Source organism: Chrysochloris asiatica, unplaced genomic scaffold, assembly GCF_000296735.1.
Source record: "Chrysochloris asiatica unplaced genomic scaffold, ChrAsi1.0 scaffold00403, whole genome shotgun sequence".
Lineage (NCBI taxonomy): Eukaryota > Metazoa > Chordata > Mammalia > Afrosoricida > Chrysochloridae > Chrysochloris > Chrysochloris asiatica.
In genome coordinates, this window is record NW_006408921.1 from 1,024,904 (window position 1) to 1,046,628 (window position 21,725).

General features: G+C 38.8%; 1 protein-coding gene across 1 annotated transcript in view; it reads right to left on the bottom strand.

Annotated features, from left to right (window-relative positions):
- RALGAPB (Ral GTPase activating protein, beta subunit (non-catalytic)) overlaps nucleotides 1–21,725 on the bottom strand; it is a 137,172-nt gene that overhangs the window by 7,845 nt on the left and 107,602 nt on the right. The window contains exons 22-27 of the mRNA XM_006876640.1: nucleotides 20,661–20,819; nucleotides 18,952–19,117; nucleotides 15,637–15,759; nucleotides 12,078–12,214; nucleotides 2,513–2,621; nucleotides 706–784 (exon numbers count right to left, since the gene is read on the bottom strand). Coding sequence (XP_006876702.1) covers nucleotides 706–784; nucleotides 2,513–2,621; nucleotides 12,078–12,214; nucleotides 15,637–15,759; nucleotides 18,952–19,117; nucleotides 20,661–20,819 — 773 coding nt within the window. The remainder of the gene's footprint in view (nucleotides 1–705; nucleotides 785–2,512; nucleotides 2,622–12,077; nucleotides 12,215–15,636; nucleotides 15,760–18,951; nucleotides 19,118–20,660; nucleotides 20,820–21,725) is intronic.

A 21,725-nucleotide genomic window follows, 5' to 3' on the forward strand; every position in this document is an offset into this window, starting at 1 on the left:
GGGGTCGCTATGAGTCGGTTCCGACTCGATGGCACCTGACAACAACAACAACTGACAACAACCATAATAAGTCTGTGCTTTAACTTTTTAAGAAACTGCCAAGCTGTTTATTGTACCATTTTACATTTCACCAATTTGTATCAGTGTTCCAGTTTTTCCACATTCTCCACCAACATTTTATTGCCTATAAATTTTATTTTAGTCACTGAACAGTTGTAAAGTGATAATTCATTGTGTTTTTTTGTTAGTGAGTAATGAGATTGGGCATCTTCTCAAATAAGTGTCGTTGGCTGAAGTCAGTTCTGACTCAAAGCGCCCCTTATATGGAGTTCCCGAGGCTTTAAATCTGTGCAGGAGCAGAAAACCTCATCTTCCTCCCACTTCAACTGCTTATCGGCTATTTATCTTCTTTGGAGAAGTATCAGTTCAAGTCATTTTTTTTTTTCTTTCCCCAATTTTCTCACTTGCCCATTATTAAACTGGATGATTTGGTCTTTTTTATGGTAAGGATTCTTCATGTATTCTAAGTGAGGTTTCATTATCATATATATTATCTGCAAATACTTTCTTCTGTGACTTGCTTTTGAAATTTCTTTTTAGTTTAAATATATTTATATCTTTAACCAACTGAAATAACTCATTCTATAAATAAACTGGTCTCTCAGTAGCAAGCGGATAAATTTCAAACAAATACAAATAGAGTACCTCAGCGAAGTGCTACTGTTGGCAGTAGTTTCCACACCAGTACTGATCTCTGTCATCAGGTCTGAGAGGGGAAAGTTTTCTGGAAGAAAATAACAGTGTTAGAATGAACATCTCCCTCATTTTCCCCAAACAAGAAATTAAATCTCTTAATCTCTTAATACAAGCGGGCTACAAATATGTGAGCTGTGCTATCCGAAATATGAAGATAAGTCAAAAGACATTGCTGCACAGGTTCCAATTCCTATGTGCATGAGTTTATTTCCTATGTGCATGAGTTTATTCCAAATGAAACCAGTTTAAACATGTCTCTGACATCAGTGGATGGCTGCAGACAAATTCTCTCGGTAACATACACTTGTCTTAGTTTCATTAGAGTGCCTGCAAAAATAAAGGTCTAATCAAAACAACGGCTTCCAAAAGGATCTGTTGGGCCAGTTACATTCCAGGCAGGGTAGACAGCTCAGAAGGTTATGGGAACTGGTTTTCAGGATTCCAAAGGGGCAATCTTGATACATTTTCTAGAAGCACACTGAAGATTAGAAAGAAGTTTTAAAAAGACAAAAACTGAACTGGTGTGAAAAGGCTAGGAAAGTTGTGCCAAGGGATTTTTTTCCCCCCATGAGGAAAACTAGCTGCTCATTCCTCAAGGGCAGCAAAAGGCTATCCTACAAGAATTTCATTGGGAAGTCTACACCATTTATCCTAAGCCCTGATCTTGCCCCTTTAGTTTTTTTTTGTTAAAAAAATCCAAAGAACATTGAAAAACATGATTTGAGTCCTTTGAGGATGCCAAAACTGGCATTTTGATGAGGTTTAAATCAAGCTCAGAATCCTTTGGGAAAGAGTTAAGAAAGATGGAAACACTGCTGTCAGAAAGGTGTAGACCTAGAAGGTGGATATGTAGATAGATAAATGATAGCTTCACATTTTGATTATTTTTGTTTAATAAAGGTTTCTATGATTTTGTAGCAATACTTTTTGACTTACTCTTGTATGTAACTCGAATTCCACACATACATACAAAATTCTTCCTCAGGAAAAATTTTGGTTAAGTTCATCTAAAGCAAAGTTTTCAGAGAACATGACTGGTAGTCTTTCAGGGGTTGCTTGGACAGTAACTATCACATCTTCCCACAAACTCTGAGATTCTAAGCTAAGTATGCATTTCAATGCTCTTAGGCTACATACATAGAAATTACAAGAAACGTCAATCCACAGCAGAGTTCTGAGGGACAGACTAACTTGTACATTGAAACTAGGCTGTTGGGTGTACCAGGGAGGGCGGTGAATGAAGCGCTCCCCTGTTCCAAAACCCTGGGGTAAAACCAACTGGCAATAAGCCATTAACTGTGACACTAATTATGAACAGTCAAGGGTTTTACATTCATTAGCCTCTTAAATCTTCACAATTATGAAGTAAGTGTCATGGCTGTCCCCATCTGGTGGTGCAATTTTAATCACTGATCTGCTAAAAGAAAGGTCTGTAGCTTGCATTCACCATTGTCCCATAGGAGAAAAGAACTGGCAATCTGTTCCTGAAAACACTACAGCCTTGGGGAGGCTATGGGGCAATTCTAGAGAGTCTGTCCTATAGGCTCACTGAGTCAGAATTAACTTGATGGTATACAACAACAGTCCAAGTCTTAAGAAACTACTTGACTTAATGAAATTACGTAACTTGGGTACAAACTCAGTTTGCTGAACTCCAGACTCAGTCCTTGACCACCGTGCACATGCCTCTTTCTTTAGACATTTTGTCAGTCATGATTGTTCTGTTATCCTTATGGACAAAGTCCTTATACAGTACCTATGTCATCATAGCGCTCCACCCAGACTATGGAAACTCTGGTCTCAGGTCCTAGGGGAGGTACAGGGCGACCCTGAGGCAGCTTCTTCATTCTGGAACTGGGACTGAGCTATATGAGGTAAAGAAAACAGAAAAAAAAAAAGGGGGTCGGGGGCAGAGTTGACTTAATAAAAGTACCCAGGCATTAAAAAAAAAAAAAAAAAAACCCAGTCATGCACTTATCAAGTGACGGATGAGAGAGAAATAAGGAAAACATCAGGTCAGGGGAAATCACCTCAGGCAAACAGTGTGATGTATTTTATTATTATTTTTTTAAAGTCACTTAGTCCTTTAATCTCTTAAATCTAATACCTAAAAAATGAACAGAAATTTACAGGCTTCTTATTGCACGTCTTACATCTCACATGGACTTCTACATTCTGCTAAACTGATCTAACAACAACATGTTTTGGTTGTAAAACAATTTACTAAAGGCACTATTTTTAAACATCAAAATAAATGTTACCAATAAAAGGTACATTATTGTAAACATGACAAAATGATTTCAAGAGATATATGGCTAGTAGATAAACAATACAATTTTTTTCTTAAGTGACAGCTTTCCCATTTACAAGCGTACATCCCTCCCAGCCATTTCAGGGGCATGCATTGATACCAATGCTCCCAACAGTTCCTTTGGAAGGGAACTGGAGCTCACAATTGGTTTGAGATCATTACTACTGAAGAAGTCTTAGGAAGCGCCAAAGTTCTCCACTCACAGGGATCAATTCCCACCAAAAAGGAATGGACTCAAAACCCCACAGGAGCTAGCTAAAGGGCCCAAACTCTGCAACAAGTCCAGGTATGAATTGACAAGTTTTGCCACTAGCACAGCATCCCAGAAAATGGGAAAATAATTGGAAGGTAGCTATTTGAACATTGTTGCTGTTGTTAAGCACCGTGGAGTCGGTTCCGACTCATAGTGACCCTACACAGGGTTTCCAAGGTTGCAAATTTTTACGGGAGCAGAAAGCCCCATCTTTCTCCCGCAGAACATTAGCACCATAATAAACATGGCTCATATGGCTAACAGCTAGATTGTATATCCCAAAAGATGACATTCATATATGGCTCTAATGCTGAAAGAGCAGCTTTTTAATATAATAAATGACGCAGATGTACAGAAGCCATAGGTTTCTCCTCCTATGAGGAAAAAAAAGTTAAAATACAAACTAAATAATAGCATCCTAGAGGCAAGAAATATGTTGCTAAAGCATACAAAGTAAGGTTTTACACCTTGGTACATAACAAGTTTTGAAATTAAATTGGAACACTCCCAACAAATCATTTTCATATAAGAATTCAAGCTATTTTAAAGAATTGGTTGTTGTTAAGTGCCGTCGAGTCGGTTCCGACCCATAGTGACCCTGAACAGGGTTTCCGAGGCTGTAAATCTTTACGGGAGCAGAAAGCCTTATCTTTCTCCCATGGAGCAGCTGGTAGTTTTGAACTGCTTACGTTGCGGTTCGCAGCCTGATTCATAGTGGGGTTCAATTTAAACAGTATTATACATCTTACATTCTACTTAGTCACTGAGCTGCTAGGAGTGTCACTGTCACCTTATTTCCTGAGATTACATGAATACAAGCCAGTCAAGGGGGTGCAGTATGTCACAGAATTTGGCTCACTTAATGAAAAAGTCAATTTAGCTTTACTAACTAGAACAAGATCCAAACATAGGATGTTTCCCTGATATTCTTTGTTTTTGTGGCTTTAAATGCCCTTTTGGTCTTTTGACTAAGCTGAATGTTTCCCAATAAAAACTACCACGGACAAGTTCACGCTGTGGTCCCGTGGATCTGTGTCTTGCTTCAACAGTGTTTGGACGGAACAGATCTGTCGACTCTCCACTTCCAGCCTCGGACCACCTCTAACAACTTCTTTAGGCACAGTCTCTTCTCCGGGACCATCTTCTTGAGCATTCCCTGTTACCAGGACCAGGTAAACACCATTTTTTTTGTGTGTGTGTGTGTGTGTATATATATATATATCTCCAAATCTTCGACCAACCATGAGCTATCAGATCCGTCACAATTATTCTGCTGAAGTGGAGGCCGGCATCAACCATCTGGTTAATCTGCATCTGCAGGCCTTTTACACTTACCTCTCTTTGGGCTTCTATTTCGATTACAATGATGTGGCTTTGGAAGGTGTGGGATACTTCTTCCACGAGTTGGCAAAGGACAAGCACAAGGGTGCTGAGCATCTCTTGAAACTGCAAACCCGGTGTGGTGTGTACTCTTCCAGGACATGCAGAAGCCCTCCCAAGATGAGCAGGGAAGAACCCTGGATGCCATGGAAGCTACCCTGGCCCTGGAGAAGAACCTGAACTAGTCTCTTCTGGATCTGCATGCCATAGGTGCTACCCACACAGACCCAACCTCTGTGACTTTCTGGAGAATCATTTACTAGATGAGGAGGTGAAAATTATGGCCGGTCCCCAGGTAGGGCTGGGCAAATACCTCTTCAAGAGGCTCACTCTCAAGCACGACTAGGAAGAGCCTATGGAGCCCCACACCTGTTTAGGGCCTTTCAGCATTCCCCTGCTCTCAGCAGACCTTCTGCCTGAATCTTGCTCTCCAGACACAGAGATAGCATACTCAATGCCCTAGAATCCCTCTTCTCCCAAGCTGTGGACCAAATGAAAACAATACAGCTTTCTTTTACAGCAAACAACAACAACAACAAACTAACTAGAACAAGAGCACCATTCCCATTTACTAAATCAAGATATCAAGTATGAAAAATGTTTCTAAAATTCATGTTCTCAACTGCTGGATCTTTCTAATGTCAGGAGGTGGGGAAAGACAACAGACTAACATAGTCCTATTCAGAAAACAAAATATTCCTAAAAGGTGTTCATGCATGACAAAAAATTAGTCTCGCACTTTATGTATTTGTACATTTTTTTTCAGCCACATGTCAGTGTGTTTCAGTGTAGACGTCTAAATCCAGACAAAAGATTCTACATTATCCTACATTAAGTTTAGCTTATTTCCTGTTCAGAATTATACCATAGATATTGAAGTGTAGCTCTCAGATCTGAAAATGTGTATTTTAGAAAATGGATTTCAGGAAAGTTAAAAAGCAATACCAGAAGGTATAGGTACAGAATTGGTTGTAGTCATTCAAAGTATCCAAGTAGGAATATACTAATGTAAATATCTGAAAAGCATCTTGTAAGTGTTCCAAACAAAATGTGTAACTCATTCTTAACTGATTTGAGCTTTGTAGCATTCTCCTAGGTGGGGGTGGGGGGAGTTAACATTCCTGAAAGTCCTGAAAAGTTTTTCCTTAGTTAATTACATTAGAAGATTTGCCTTTGATTATATTTCTTATTAAACATGGATAAAAGTATTACATAGGTCCACTGTTAAAACAGACAATATGTTGCACATTAAATCTGGTATAATGTATTCCAATAAAGATTAGAAAATAAAGGTGTTGAGATGGCTTCTGAACTTAGTTTAATAGTCATCTCCTCTGCTGACCACTTCTTTACATGATGGACCTAACAGTATGGTATGTTCAAATTGCGCTGTGTATGATCCTTTAATGTCACTTAATGGTGGATACGGATCTACAATGCCCGTTACAGAGATTCTTCAGAGCCATCAAGTATTTACTTTCTCTCAAGTGATCCAGCCATTTGCGGCAGAAAACAAGGGTGCCAAAGTTTTCATTAATGACATTCAACAAGTGTTCTATTCTTGGGACCTTATTGGCATATGTCCAACATCAAAATTTTTCAGGTAATGGGAGCATTCCATATCATCATGAACCACTTCCTTTCCTGTGATACCAAAAGTTTCAATGGCATGCATTTCTCCTTCCTCCATGCTTGTTGCCTCTCCTCCTTTCACAATGGACACTGTTTTCCCTGCATGTATTCTATATGGCCTGATTGAATGTCCATTTAGATTACAAATTGGTTTCACTTGATTTGATAAGCCTTCCCATCTATTTCAACTTCATAGGATTCCGTAACTTTTTTTTTTTTGATTCCATAACTTCTTGTATAGCCTCACCAACATCACACAGATGAACATCAATTCCACTGTTAGTGGCATCTTTTACAGCTTTTAACAATATATCATATTTGGGATTAAATGTGACTGTAAAACCATAATCAATAATCCCACCACTTATGTGTGTTCCAAAGTCTATCTTACAGATGTCATCATACTGTAACACTGTCTGTTGTGTCACCAGCATTGGGAGTATAATGGGCTTCACAGTTATTGAGAGAACACCCAGTAGGAAACGCCAGACCTGCGTTCAAGCCATTCTCTTTGATTAGTTTGTATAAACAGTCTTGTAACTTTACACATATTTCTATCATTGTCATCCCAGGCTTGACTTGCTGATGTGCTTCTGAAGCTTCACGAAAATCATTTCAAATCTCTTCACTGGCTTGAGCTAATGCTTTATTTTGTTCACTTGTAGTTCACCAAGCAGCTGTTTGCCCATCTTGTGTGGGTGGGTACTCGCACTCTTGTCCTTTGGGAAATACACCATTATGAAACAGGTCACATATTGGAAATGAGGGAGGATATGTTTGAACTTTTGGTCCTTTTTTCTTCTTCTACTTGCCAGTTGCTCCATCTCCATCATCATCTCTTTCTTTCTCTTCCAGTACTTGTCTTTCCGATTGTCCTGCTACCCATCAACTAAGGCTCCTGATTCTTTATCAGTTTCTTGTTGTCCTGCATCTGACCCTTTACTCTTCTTTCATTTTTTTTTTCTTAGCTGCCTCCACATTCGTAGAGGCAGCTCCCTCCTTCCTGTCATCAAGGTCCAAGTCGCCATTCAGGTGGCCCCCAGAGGTTACTGCCTCCACCGTCATGTTGCCTGAGAGAGTGTGAGAGAGACAGCGTGGCAAGGGCCCGCTCCATTACCCACCTAAACCAGAGATCTAGAAGCTGCTCTTGTGATGTATTTTTAAAGCAGCTCTTCTTTGGCTCCCATTCCCTTTATTAATCTAACTTAAATGAAGGAAATGAACATTTTAAATTGTCCAAAAAAAGTAATAATTTTTGAAACAAGACTCTGGCTCTTTGCGTTCAATATCAATGAGGGATGACAAGAATTCAAGTCTATGGTCAGAAAGCAGTATGCTTTCCCCATCACAAAACACTATTATTTTGCCTGGGAATCCTCATTTTTAAACTTCCCCCAGTTATTCCCAGTGTCCAGACCTAATGTTTCTAACTGTAATCTGTGCCTAACTCCCTTTTCTCGTCAGTTGAAAGAAAAGCATTGCCTAGCCCTTTCCTATCCTATCATGCAGCTTGGCTCCCTGCCCACCCAATCAGTATTTACATTTCGCCACAAGGCTAGAGGGACTAAATGGCCCCCTGCAGCACAAGAAAATGACTTAGATGATGCAGCAGAGTTGAATATGTACAAGACCCCTAACCAAAGCTCATGTATGCAGAGCGGAGACTCTCAACTTAAACTGAATTTAAAAATAAAACTGCTACCCTTCCAAGACTAAGACTCATAGGGAATACACGAGCAGGCATAGGGTCTTGCTGCTGAGCATGTTGGTCACACCGATAAGGGGAAGTGGGGGAAAAACAGCAATGAAGTTGTGAACTAAGTCCGACCACGTTCAACAGACTCCTGTGTCAACCTGGGTTGATACATGGTTGGCCCGCAGTATGGCGAGACTTAAGAACTCCTGGGCCCAGGGACAGAGACATGGCCACAGAGGACTAAGCAGCGAGTAAAGTGTCCAGCTGATATGAAGTGAGGGGAGATGCTCAAGAACACCCATACTTGTAGATAGTACCCATTTGACCTGTCTTCAATGGCTGGATGACCAGAACTTGACTAGAGGAAGAAAGAAAAGGAAAAAAAAGAGTAATCCACTACAATTTGATGAACTTGACCTATGCTTGCGGATGTAGTAGCTCAAAAGAGGGTATAAAAGCCTTAATAGCAAGGATTATTCCCACCTCCTCGGTAAACACGGTTGACAGGGATGGGCAACTTAGATATTGGTTACCCCAAATGGGGGGGGTGGTGGTGCTACAAAGGCACGAAGTGACTGGCTTACAAGCTTTCAAGAGGGAGCCTAGTTTCAGAGGGTGCAGGGCAAGGTAGAATCTTTACCGAGTAGTTTCCAACCTGTCTGGACAGGGCTGGTGAAAGGAGATGGGGGATAAGACTCTTGTGGTTCAACAGTGAATAATTGCTATCAAGACTGATTGCGAGCGTTGCAAATGTAAAGGGAGACGTTTTGTAACAAAAGAGGAGAGTGGTTGATCTTGCAGTCTAGGACCCGAGGACCCTGGACCATCAAGGGAGAAGAGCGGAGTGTGGGACCCTATCCAGAGAAGCAGCGACTCCAGAGATGGAAGATGATGATGAGGTGAAGAGATGGAGCAGCTGGGGACTCTGGAAGGGAAAGAGTCTGTGTGTTGACGGCGAGGGGGCAGGCTTGCGGGGTGTGCCCTTTGGCTGTTTGATGTTGCATGCAGGGAACTGTAATCATTGCAATGCAATGAAATAAGATAGGGTGAATATAAAGCTAATGTTCTCCCATGTAAACTATCACATAATTCACAATAAAAACTTAATAAAATAGCTTTTTTTATAGCATAGAAATAAATGATTTTTTCCCAGACAACCAGAGATCATGGCAAGGCCTCCAGATTCTCTGTCTCTATTCTAGGGTGTTCACAGAAAATGACTTGGACCAAGAAATTCTCCCACTTACTGGAATAGCCAAAATTAAAAAGATAATAATAGTTATTGGTGAGGATAGGAGCAGTTGGAATTTTCAAACACTACTGTCATGAAAACTATTTGGCTTCTTAAAGAGGCATATATATCCTTCCTTCCTTTCTCTCTCTCTTTATATTTATTCTCTCTTTATATATATATATATATAGTGGTTATGTGCCGTGGAGTCGGTTCCTACTCACAGTGTTTCCGAGGCTGGGAATCTTTACAGGAGCAGAAAGCCTCATCTTTCTCCCGCGGAACAGCTGGTAGTTTCGAACTGCTGACCTTGCAGTTCACAGCCTGACTCGTAACCACTACGCTACCAGAGCTCATATATATATCCTATCTATCTATCTATCTATCCTTAAAGAGTTATATATATCCTTGTATACTTCTTAAAAAGGTATATATATCCTCCTATCATAGAACCCAAGGAGCTCTGGTAGCATAGTGGTTATGAATCGGGCTGCAAACTGCAAGGTCAGCAGTTCGAAACTACCAGCTGTTCCGCAGGAGAAAGATGAGGCTTTCTGCTCCCATAAAGATTTACAGCCTCGGAAACCCTGTACAGGGTCATTGTGAGTCGGAACCGACTCTACGGCACGTAACAACAACAACATCATAGAACCCAATCATAACTCTTGGGTAATTTCCCCAGAGAAATGAAAACATATTTCCACACAAAAACTTGTTCATGAGTGCTCAGAAGAATTGGCTTTTTTATAGACTTTTGCAAGCTGATTATTTGTATAATATGGATATATAAAGGTCCTAGAATAGTCAAAACAATTTCAGAAAAAAACAACCTTCCTGATTTTAATCTTTTCTTTAAAATTATAATTATCACCTTATAAAATTGGCATACAGACTGACAGATCAAGGGAACATAACAGAATCCAGAAATAAACCTATATATATATATGTTCAATTGATTTTTAACAAAAATGCCACAGTTATTTGATGGAGAAAATGGAATCTTTTCAACATATTAGAATCATACATTCAGCCACACTTAGAGACTATATTCTTGTAGCCTCCTAAGCAGCTTTTGAGACATTCCCAATATCCCAAAAGTCCAGCTTTCTGAATTCACAAATTTTCTTATCCATATAATAATTGCAAATGCAAAAGCAGTTATGATCCACTGAGTATCTGCACTATGCCAGGCACTGTGCCAAACAGTTTACTTCAGTTTTTTACTTAACCTTACCAACCTGGTGCCATAGGTTTTTACTTGGATCTCTCTGGTGGCTAATAAAGGTATCTTTCCAAGCACTTACTAGCCATCAGCATATATTCTTTCCTAAAGTCTTTCAAAGAGCAAAAGGTTTAATTTTAATCTAGCTCAAATGCCCAATTTTTTTTCTTTAGTTCATTTTTTTTTTGCATTCTAAGAGATCTTTGCTAACACCAATGTCACTAAGATTTTTCTCCTATGTTTTGTCAGAAGTGTTGTTCTTTTAGCTTCTATTTTTAGAATTATAATTCACTATGAGCAAACTTTTGTGAGTGGTGTGAGGTAAGAATGTGGTTATTTTCCCATATAAAAATCCAATGGTTTTAGCACCATTTGTCAAAATGACATAATTCCTTTCTCCACTGAAGTGCCTTGGCACATTTGTCAAAAATCATGTGTGGAATCTAATGCTGGTTTCTTTATTCTGTTTTATTTATCTGTATGTCTAGCCTGTCACCAATATTACTGTCTTAATAACTAGCATTTTATAATAAATTGTGAAATCACATCAAGGCCTCCACTTTTCTATTTCAAAACTCATTGGTTATTCGAATATATTTTCTTTTCCATATAAGTTTTAAGATCAGCTTATAATATCTTTAAAAAATATACTGAGAATTTGCTTGCGATTCCATTAATGCTACAGATTAAGTCAAGAAGAAGTGATAACTTAAAAATATTCTGTCAATTGACAAACATGGGATAGCTGAATATTAGAGATTTGACTAAAATCCTTCATTAGCACCTGACATTAACTTGTTTACCTCCAAACTGTGAGACTTCTTTTAATGTAACAACTCCTGATTTTCAAAATTGGTCTAAGTCATAAAGTGTAATACAACTTGATTTTTTTTCCTTTCTGAATCAATTTACAAGGTAAAAATCTCTCCCAGATTCTCTCTCAAGAGCTTACTTATATTAAAACTTATTTTCACTGTGGAAGGAGCCAAATTAAATTCCTGTACAGTGGAAGAACTTCCTATTTCATCTTTTCTCTTTTCTATTATCTGTTCTAAATTTATCATCTTACATTTCTGAATGATCCTGTATTCTCAGTCACTTCCCAGTAAAGATCAAGAAAAACACAGATAACAAAGAAACAACATCTGCTAACAAGGTAAGAAGAAAGTATAAACAAAAACTCTCTTCCTCTAGTAGCTGCTGCTGTCTGTCTCACTTGGTATATCCATGAATATACTGGGCAACTTTCTAAAACACTATTTGTAAAAGCCCCACTTGTTTAAGTGGAGTAATGCAAGACTGAAGATGTGGCATAAATAGCCCAAGCTGCACCTTTAATGCATACGCCAAAGCCTAATAAAAACCCTAGCTTGGGGAGGAATGGGTGAAGGGACCAAGCATGGCACAAGGAATGACAAACAGCGAAGGGTTGTCTTACTATGAAGTTACTTACTGCAGGCTGAAAAAAAGAAAATATTGAAGATTTGATTTTTAAAAATTAAGTTATTCATTTACTTACATCAGTTACTCTACTGTAATTACTCTCTAGGTTAAAGTTTATAGCTTTTTTAGAGATAGACCAACAAAGTGACTTACCCTCTGTGAGGAATTAAGATTGTCTGTATGATTGGGGAAAAGCTCAAGTGTCAGGGAGGGCTGTTTTAGAATTCCTGGCATAAGATCCATATTTGAATCACTATCTTGGTCCGAGATGTTACTTTCTACTGAATCAGCTATGAGGTAAAGAAAAAAAAAGTCAATCATAATACCTACTACCTTCTTTGGAGTAAAGATGTTTAAACTATGTGAACTAATCTAACCTAAGTGATCTAAACAAAACATTGTCTCTAGAGCAAGGGTTATACTAAGGGTCAGAACTGACTCAATGGTACTTGATAACAACAAAGTGCAAGGTTGGCAAGCTTTTACTGTTAAGGATCATGTCATATATATTTTAGGCTTTGTTGGTCATATAGATCTTTGTCGTGTATTCATATACCAATATATCTACACATACATATCTATCTATCTATCTATCTATCTATCTATCTATAGTCCTGGTGTAGTGTCACAGGATAATACACTGGACCGCAAGGTCAGTTTAAGCCACAAGGTTGGTGGTTCAAACTCACCAGCCACTCCTCAGAAACCCTATATACAGTCGCTATGAGACAGAACCAACTCAATGACACTTAACAACTATACACACACACACACTCCTGGTGTGGCACTGATCCACACTGGATGCAAGCCACCAAGGTTGGCAGTTCAAACCCACCAGCTGGTCCTTGGAAACCCTATACAGACTTGCTATGAGGCGCAACCAACTCAACAGCACTTAATAATGCATTATTTTTTACAATCCATTAAAAATGTAAAAACCACTCTTATGGACTGAATTTGGTCTACTGTTTCCTGGCTCCCGCTCTAAGGACAACTAAAATAAGACATGAAAACATTTGATTTCTTAGATGTAGAATATAATAAAAGCCATCTGTTATTCTCTGGAGTATTTTGATTATAAATTCAGTCATGCAGCACTATAGCAAGTAGGCACTGGTGCATCGCAAAGCTGCAAAGGACCTAGTCTCTGTGATTAAGGAGCAATCTAATTGGAGACAAGCACACAGAATGAAAAATAGAGAACTTATCAAGAAACAGGAGGAAGTTGAGTTGGAAGACGGGTGCAACTGGCATAAGGGATAAGTTTTGATTTACAAAAATGCAAAATTAGACTGAGTTCAGACTGGGAAGTCATCCTTAAGATTGTTGTTGTTGTCAGGTGCCATCGAGTCGGAACTGACTCATAGCGACCCCATGCATAGCAGAACGAAACAATGTCTGATCCTGGGCCAACCTCACTACCGCTGCCACACTTGACGCCGTCAATGACGCCACCTGGCTGATCCATCTCGTTGGGGGTCTTCCTCTTTTTCTCTGACCCTCCACCTTACCCAGCATGACACCCTTCTCCAGCGACTGTTCTCTCCGGACAATGTGTCCAAAGTATGAGAGATGAAGCTTAGCCATCTTGGCCTCCAAGGAGCACTCTGGTTGTATTTCTTCTAAAACAGATCTATTGGTTCTTTTGGCAGTCCATGACACTTTCAGTATTCTCCTCCAACACCACAACTCAAATGCATCAATTCTTCTACGATCTTCCTTATTCACTGTCCAGCTTTCGCATCCATATGAGGTTACTGAAAATACCATGGCTTGGGTCAGGCATACCTTAGTCCTCAAGCTGACATCTCTGCTCTTCAGTACTTTAAAAAGTTCCTGAGCAGCAGATTTGCCCAATGCAATACATCGTCTGATCTCTTGACCGCTGCTTCCGCGAGTGTTGATAGTTGATCCAAGAAGAATGAAGACCTTGACAACTTCAATCTCTTCTCCATTGATAAGAATGCTGTTTATTGGTCCAGTGGTGAGGATTTTTGTTTTCTTAACATTGAGATGTAATCCATATTGAAGGCTGTACTCTGTGATCTTCATAAGTATATGATTCAAGTCCTCTTCACTTTCAGCAAGCAAGGTTGTATCATCAGCATATCGCAGGTTGTTAATGAGTTTTCCACCAATCCTGACGCCACGTTTTTCTTCATAGAACCCAGCTTCTATTTGCTCAGCATACATATTGAACAAGAATGGTGAAAGAACACAACCCTGTCACACACCTTTCCCAATTTTAAAACATTCAGTGTTCCCATGCTCTGTTCAAACAAATGCCTCTTGGTCCAGGTACAGATTTCTCAGAAGTACAATTAAGTGTTCTGGAATACTCATACTTCTCAATGTTGTCCATAGCTTGTCATGATCCACACAATCGAAAGCCTTCACGTAGTCAATAAAGCATAGGTAAACAAACATCCTTCTGGTATTCTCTGCTTTCAACCAAGATCCACTGGACATCTGCAATGATATCTCTCGTTCCATGGCCTCTTCTGAATCCAGCTGGAACTTCTGGAAGTTCTCTGTCAATGTATGATTGTAGCCGTTTCTGTATTATCTTGAGTAAAACTTTACTCGCTTGAGATATCAAATAGATTGTCCAATGACTTCTGCATTCTGTTGGGTCACCTCTCTTTGAAATAGGCACAAATATGGACCTCTTCCAATCAGTTGGCCAGATAGTTGTCTTCCAAATTTCTTGGCAGAGATGAGTGAGTGCCTCTTGTGCCGTCTCACTTTCTTGAAAGATTTAAATTTTTATTCCATCAATCCCAGGTGCCTTGTTCTTTGCCAATTCTTTCAAGGCACTTTGGACTTCCTCCCTGAGTATCATTGGCTCTTGTTCATATGGTACCACTTGAAATGGTTGAACATTAACCATTTCCTTTTGGTACAATGACTCTGTGTATTCCTTCCATCTTTTCTTGATGCCCTCTGCATCATTCAATAATTTGCCCAGAGAATCCTTCAATAACCAAAGTCGAGGCTTGAATTTTTTCTTCAGTTCCCCCAGCTTGAGAAATGCTGACCGTGTTTTTCCCTTTTGATTTTAAATCTCTGCATATTTTATTATAGTATTTGGTTTTATCTTCTCGAGCTGATCTTTGAAATTTTCTGTTCAGCACTTGGACCTCTTCAATTCTTCCATTTGCTTTAGCTTCTCTACACTGGAGAGCAAGTTTCAGATTATTCTTACTTAAAATTAATACTTAAGATTACTCCTAATCCTTAAGAACAGTCTGATTGCCATCTTTTCTAGATTTGCTACCGTTTCTCCCGCTCAGGGTTAGGAGATCAGCTCCATAGCTGTTACAAGATCCTTTTAGTTACAGGAGTCTATGGGGTTTCATATAAGGGTCTCACGTGGAAATAAGGAAATAGGCGTGTACTCATAATGAAAGAAATGTACTAACTGGAAAACAGGATTTTTAATGTATTGATTTAATTAATTAAACTAAAGAAATCCCAAACAAGTTAAAGTAAAACTGTTATTTAAAGATCAATATTAAGTCAGTCTGCCTGGTTTTAACTACTATTAGAAAGTTAGGAGGAAATAACATTTTGTATCTTTGCATAATCTAATAACTATCATGCCTTAGAAGCTGAAGAATGCCTTCAAATTCTTCTCCGATGCAATAATGCTGCACAAACCAATGAATTAAAAAAAAAGTTCTACATAACACCATACAAAAACTATTCTTACTTAAAGACTCCACAGGAGAAGGAACCACAAAAGCTATTTCCGTCAGGGCATCGGCATAATACAGCACCTTCTTCTGTCCATTGAAGATGCTAGCCCCAACATCTTCAGAGGAAATGACTTCATCTAGGAACAAGAAACACTTCATTATTGTTCAAATAGTGGGGTGACCCAGTATCAAGCCAAACATTCTGCCTCATGAAACTGCAATTAGATAATGAAGCATTAACAATTGTAGAAGGTACGTTTCCAACTAAAATCAGTTAGTGTGTATGTGAAGAACAGAGAATAAATGTTCATTAAACGCCTTTATACGAATTTTAAGTCATAAAGTCTTCATTTTAGTTTCTGAAACTACACTAAATCAAACAGAGCCTGCCTTTCACTCACTGGTATGAGGCTGGCAAAGGGAAAAATCCTTTGGAATGGTAAATAATCAAATGGAAGAACATCAGTTGCACTGGAACAAGTCAGGGTGAGGGTGCACTTCTGGTTTACAGCATTTGTGTCTCTAGTCTCCCCCTATGGGTTCTCAGAACTGCTTCTGCCTCTACCTTCCCAGTGATATAAAAATGATCAGGCAGTTTTATTAATAATAGCTCTTCTAAGAAGACCAAATTAATACAAATTAAATACAGCTAATATATGAGCTTTGGTGTGGTGCTGCAGGCTAAGTTTTGTACTGCTAACTAAAAGGTCAGCAGTTCAAACCCACCAGCTGCTCTCAGAAACCCTATACAAGGCTACTATGAGTCAGAATAGATCGTTTCAGTTGAGGCATGCACAGTATGTGGTGGAGAAGAAAATACCTTAAGTAAAGAGTAAACATTAGAAGTCCAAGTAAAACACATTGGACAACAGAGAGACCAAGATAAAGATGAAGGAAAATCTTAGATGAGAGTGGAAAACTGCGAGCAAACTGCGGGTGAGTTGGAATTTCTGTTGGAACATGGAATAGGGAGGCAATTACCAATTATGACTATGAAAGAACATGTAGGGTATCAGGACTGGCTTCCTATATGATCTTAAAATGATACTGTAAGTCATTATATTCAATATTCTTCACAAAAACCCATATACAACAATATAGTTCTCAGTTAAAATGAATAAATTGCCATATTAATAATACAGAAAATGCCAACAACCTGACAAAAGATATGAGCAAGCAGTTCTCAGGGATGAAAATATTTTTTAAAATGCTCAGACTAAATCACAAAATTAAAAATTTCTCACCTAGCAGATTGGAAAAGATAGCCAGTGATGGTGAGGATGCAGAAAACAAAAGAATTTAGACCCAGGGCTAGCAAACTTTTTTTTAAGGAACCAGACAAGAAATATTTTAAGCTTTTACAGGATGTATTGTCTGTTGTGACTACTCAACACTGCTGATACAGCATGAACATTTCAGCCACTAACATGTAAATGACAGTATGGATAAGTTCCGGTAACATGTTCTTCACAAAAACACGTGTGGGCTATAGTGTGTGGACTCTGCAAGGTACTCTGGTCTAATCTAACAGACACTGTGGCTACTGCCCAAGCACTCCACCTCTACCCTCTCTAGAGCAGCTGTGAAGTTGATGGGACTGACTGAAAACCAGCTCTAATTTCTCTATATAACAGGATCATTTCATCTCTCTTGCCACAAAGACAGGTTTGTATAGTTCAGGCCTTTGGGTGTAGAGGGGTTCTAAGACTTGGCTAATCTTACCCTTTCAGGATAGTGTATGAATATACAGCCGAGAACTGCCTTTTTTGTAGTACCACAGAAGCACATGGAAAGCAGAGTTACAGGAAAATTTCAGAGAAACAGAATACAAACACTGATCAAATGACATATGAAACTTACACAAACCTCTGGAATTTTCAGTTACATGAAGTAAGTAACCTTCAAAATTTAAGTGGGTCAGCACACCGAAACTATCACTCAATTCACGATAAAAATTTAAATGTGTGTATGTGTTCAAATAAAAGTTTTATATAACTTTAAAAAAAAATCTGAATGAGTCAGGTTTTCTGTTATTTGCAACTATAAGCATCTAACTGATATACGAAGGGCTTCAAAAAGTTCACGAATAATGGATTTTTCCCATGAACTTTTTGAAGCCCCCTTGTATTTACCAAAATGAAAAATATGTATATCTTTTTAAATGAGACCTTATATCCTTATGCTACAAGAATGAGAATTAGCCTACAGATACAATCAAGCATGTGTGTGCAAGGGTATGTGGAAATAAAATGACAGTATATTCCCAAATGTTGGTTCTGCTTTGGTTGAAACTAAAAGAAAACTACAGTACACAAATCACAATGGTATTTAATGGGAAACATTGAAAGACACTAGCACTCTTACTACTCAAAGCCATGGGCCAGGTGTTACTCTCTCCTCAGAGAGAGAATAGGAACTTTTCAATGACTTCCGGAGTCAGGTAGGGCACAGATCCTAAGTTTAAATTTATGCTTGTTCTGGTACTTGTTATCACAATTACACTTCCTTCAGAGGATTCATAGAGAATGGTAAGAAATCTCTGAGATAAGTCTGCTGTTTCCTACAAAGATTTTTACATAATATTTCAAGACTGTAACTTTTAACTGTAAATTGATGATGGCCACAAGTCTACAGAACACATCTGTTAGAGAAAACTATTGTTGTTAAATGCCATCAAGTTGGTTCCAACCCATAGTGACCCTGTATAGGGTTTTCCAAGGAGCAACTAGTGAGCTTGAACTGCCAACCTTGCAGTTCAAATGGCTTTGCAGTCTGGCCGCATTAACCCACAGTGCCACACCAGGACTCTCACAGAAAACGAAATGTGTTAGAAAACTGCATAATTTGTTATGTTGTTGTTGTTATGTACCGTGGAGTCAGTTCCGACTCACAGCAACCCTGTACAGGGTTTCCAAGGCTGGAAATCTTTACAGGAGCAGAAAGCCTCATCTTTCTCCCATGGAAGAGCTGGCAGTTTCGAACTGATGACCCTGAGGTTAGCAGCCCGACTTGTAACCACTATGCATAGGTAACCTATATTTATTAGGATATTTTTATAGGAAATTGTATTTGTTCACTCACGTATAAAAAGGCACTATCAACCTTGTGATAATTAAGACATCAATTTTATAATAATTAACCCCATCATCTTCCATAGATCATATACACAGAAAATGTCTAGAAGAGCATAAAACTATTAAATGGCCCTCAGTGATAACTGGGATTAGAAGAGGGAGACTTTTAATTTATATACCTTTGGTTTCATTTTTAAATAAGACTACAAGCTTCCAATCAAGGGGGAAATCAAAAGTGACTACTATAAGCTTTACCTTGTTCAGATCCTTCACCATCGTCACAACTGTTAATAGACCAACTCGTGGAAACATGGCCAGTCCAGCCAGGGTGTCTGCCCACATCTACTGACCAGCCAAGGGATAGCAAAAATTCTAAGAAATGTGGCTGAACAGTTCTGGAAGACTCCACGTTCTTTAAAATCTGAAACACATATCAAATATCAGCTATAATGAAGGAAACAAAAGAGTGTATTCAAACAGCCAAACAAATCTTCATTAGTTAGCTCTGAAGCTTTTGACAAATCAAGTCCAAGCTTATAATAAACACATGAATAGGGCTGGTGGTTATATGCTGTGGAGTCGGTTCTGACTCATAGCGACCCTGTAGAGGGTTTCTGAGGCTATAAATCTTTACAGGAGTTCTCCCATGGAACTTGTCACCACTACACTACCAGAGCTCCTTAAATAAAGCACTGTAAAGTCTCTTTATGAGTTTTGCATAAGATTCTTAATCTCACTAAGTCTTAAATTTCTTCCTGTGTAAAATGGGAACAATACTGAGTGTGAAGGTTAAATGAGAGAAAGCCCTTAACTCCTTCCCTGGACACAATGGGTAAATCTGAAACAATGAAACAAAACAAAAACCCAAAACAGTTGCTGTTCAGCTGATTTCAATTCAGGACAGCCCTATTTGTTTCAGAGTAGAACTGTGCTCCATAGGATTTTCAGTAGTTGATTTTTGGAAATAGATCACTAAGTCTTTCGTCTAAGGTGTCTCTGGGTGAATTCAAACCAAGTATGGAAGCTGTTTGAATTAGTCAAGATTCTAGGCACAATATGAAGGAGCATATCAAAGACACTAAGTGCCTGAGGGAGAATTATTACATGGGTATGTGACAAATTACAAATCTTGACAAGTGCTATAAAAGTACAAATCTATTAAAAATTCAATAAGTATAATCAATAAATGGTTCTTAAAATATCCTTCCCTTAGTTCAAAAAGGAGAACAACAGATGTGTCTGTACTTTCAGCAAAACTGAAGTGACCTGAAGGTTCTCTCCTCTTCACTACATATAACACCTGGGTCTTATATTGGCTTCAGAAAGTGCCATCTTTCATTCTATATCAGTATTGGGAGCAATTTTGTCCTCTAGGGGACAATGACAAAGTCTGGAGACATTTTTAATTGCCATATCTGCTGGGGTACTACTAGCATCAATTGGAAAGAGGCCAATGCTGCTGTGGAATATCCTACAATATACAGCAATATCACCCCACCCCACCCCACCAAATATCTAACCATCTATGTTTTAGTTTCTTTTGTCTTATGAACCTGAATTCCTAAGGGGAAGAAAGACAAGGTACACATTCCTTGAGGATCAAAAGAATCACAACTCTATGCATTAGAGTTTATTAATTCCATTTCTGGAATGGTTCATAACAAGTCTTTAAGCATTCAAAATAAAATATGCACCTCAGACAGTGGGAAAGAGAGCACAGTAGCTATGTAGGATAAGCACTTGACAACGAACCACACCGTCAGTGGTTCGAGCCCATTAGTCGCTCTGTGGGAGAAAGATGAGGCTTTCTGTTCCTGCAACGATTTATAGCCTCAGAAGCCCTATTCAGGGTCACTAAGAGTTAGAACTGTCTCAACGGCATTTAACAACAGTGGGCAAGCATGAACCATATAAAATTTTTTATATAGTATAAAAAAACTACAAAATATTTTGAGAATTCTTACCTCTTGGTTTGTCTTCTGACCTGGCTTCATATAGAAAATAAAAACTGTGTCAAAGGGACGACATGGCAAGAGATCCAGATACCCAATGTCATCAAAAAACCCAGGTATCGTGGAGTCAAGGGCAATAAGGTGAGGAGGTAGACGACTATTTGCAGGTTCCTACCATCAGAAGAAGAAAGGAGTAATTATTATCTTTCTTTATTCTAATTATAAAAACAATACTTGCTTATGTTTTAATAAGGATTAAAAGTAAAAACAAAATTATAAAGTTACAAGAATAAGCACAACCATATCCTAAAGAAACTAACATTCTTGCCTATTTCATTATTTTACTTGCCTTTTTTGTTGCTGTCAGGAACTGTTGAGACATATTGTGTATATGTTTTGGATCCTATTTCCTCTATTATGCCATGCTGTCTTGAACTTTTATAGGCTGTGTAGGCTTATCACATTCCCTCTTTCAGGTATTGATCTTGCCAAACAAGGTTCTGCTGACAAGAATTACTCTTTTCTCTGTTGGCAAAGATTTCTACATAGGCCTATCACACTGCAATTCTAACAGCACAATACTCTATAATCAAAGACTTCAACAGTTCTACAGTTAAGTCTAAGGATACTGACACTGAATGAACTAAGACTACTACAAAGAGCCTCCTGTCAATTCAGGACAGATGTTACCCACTAAATGATTTTGCCACAAACGTACACCAACAACAAAATTCTAGTTTACAGTGTTTACACTCAGAAATCAGGAATAAGGACTTACGAATCTGTAGAATGGAGATAGATAGCACGAGGGCTTCTATCATGGAGGGTGGCGGTTAAATGATGTGCGACACCTGCTCAGACCTGGTGGAGGTGTTAAATGAAACCCAGACCACGGAGTGGCGGGGTGAGAGGTGTCTGGAGATCACATCGATGGGGAGACGCTGCCTAGCGGGAAGAGACTGCAGGGGCCAGCCAGGCTATCTTACTTACCCCAGACGCGAGAACGCCTTCCTAACCTAACAATTAAATCATGGCTTAGAGGTGGGGTCAACCAACTTAGAGACCCACAAGCCCAGC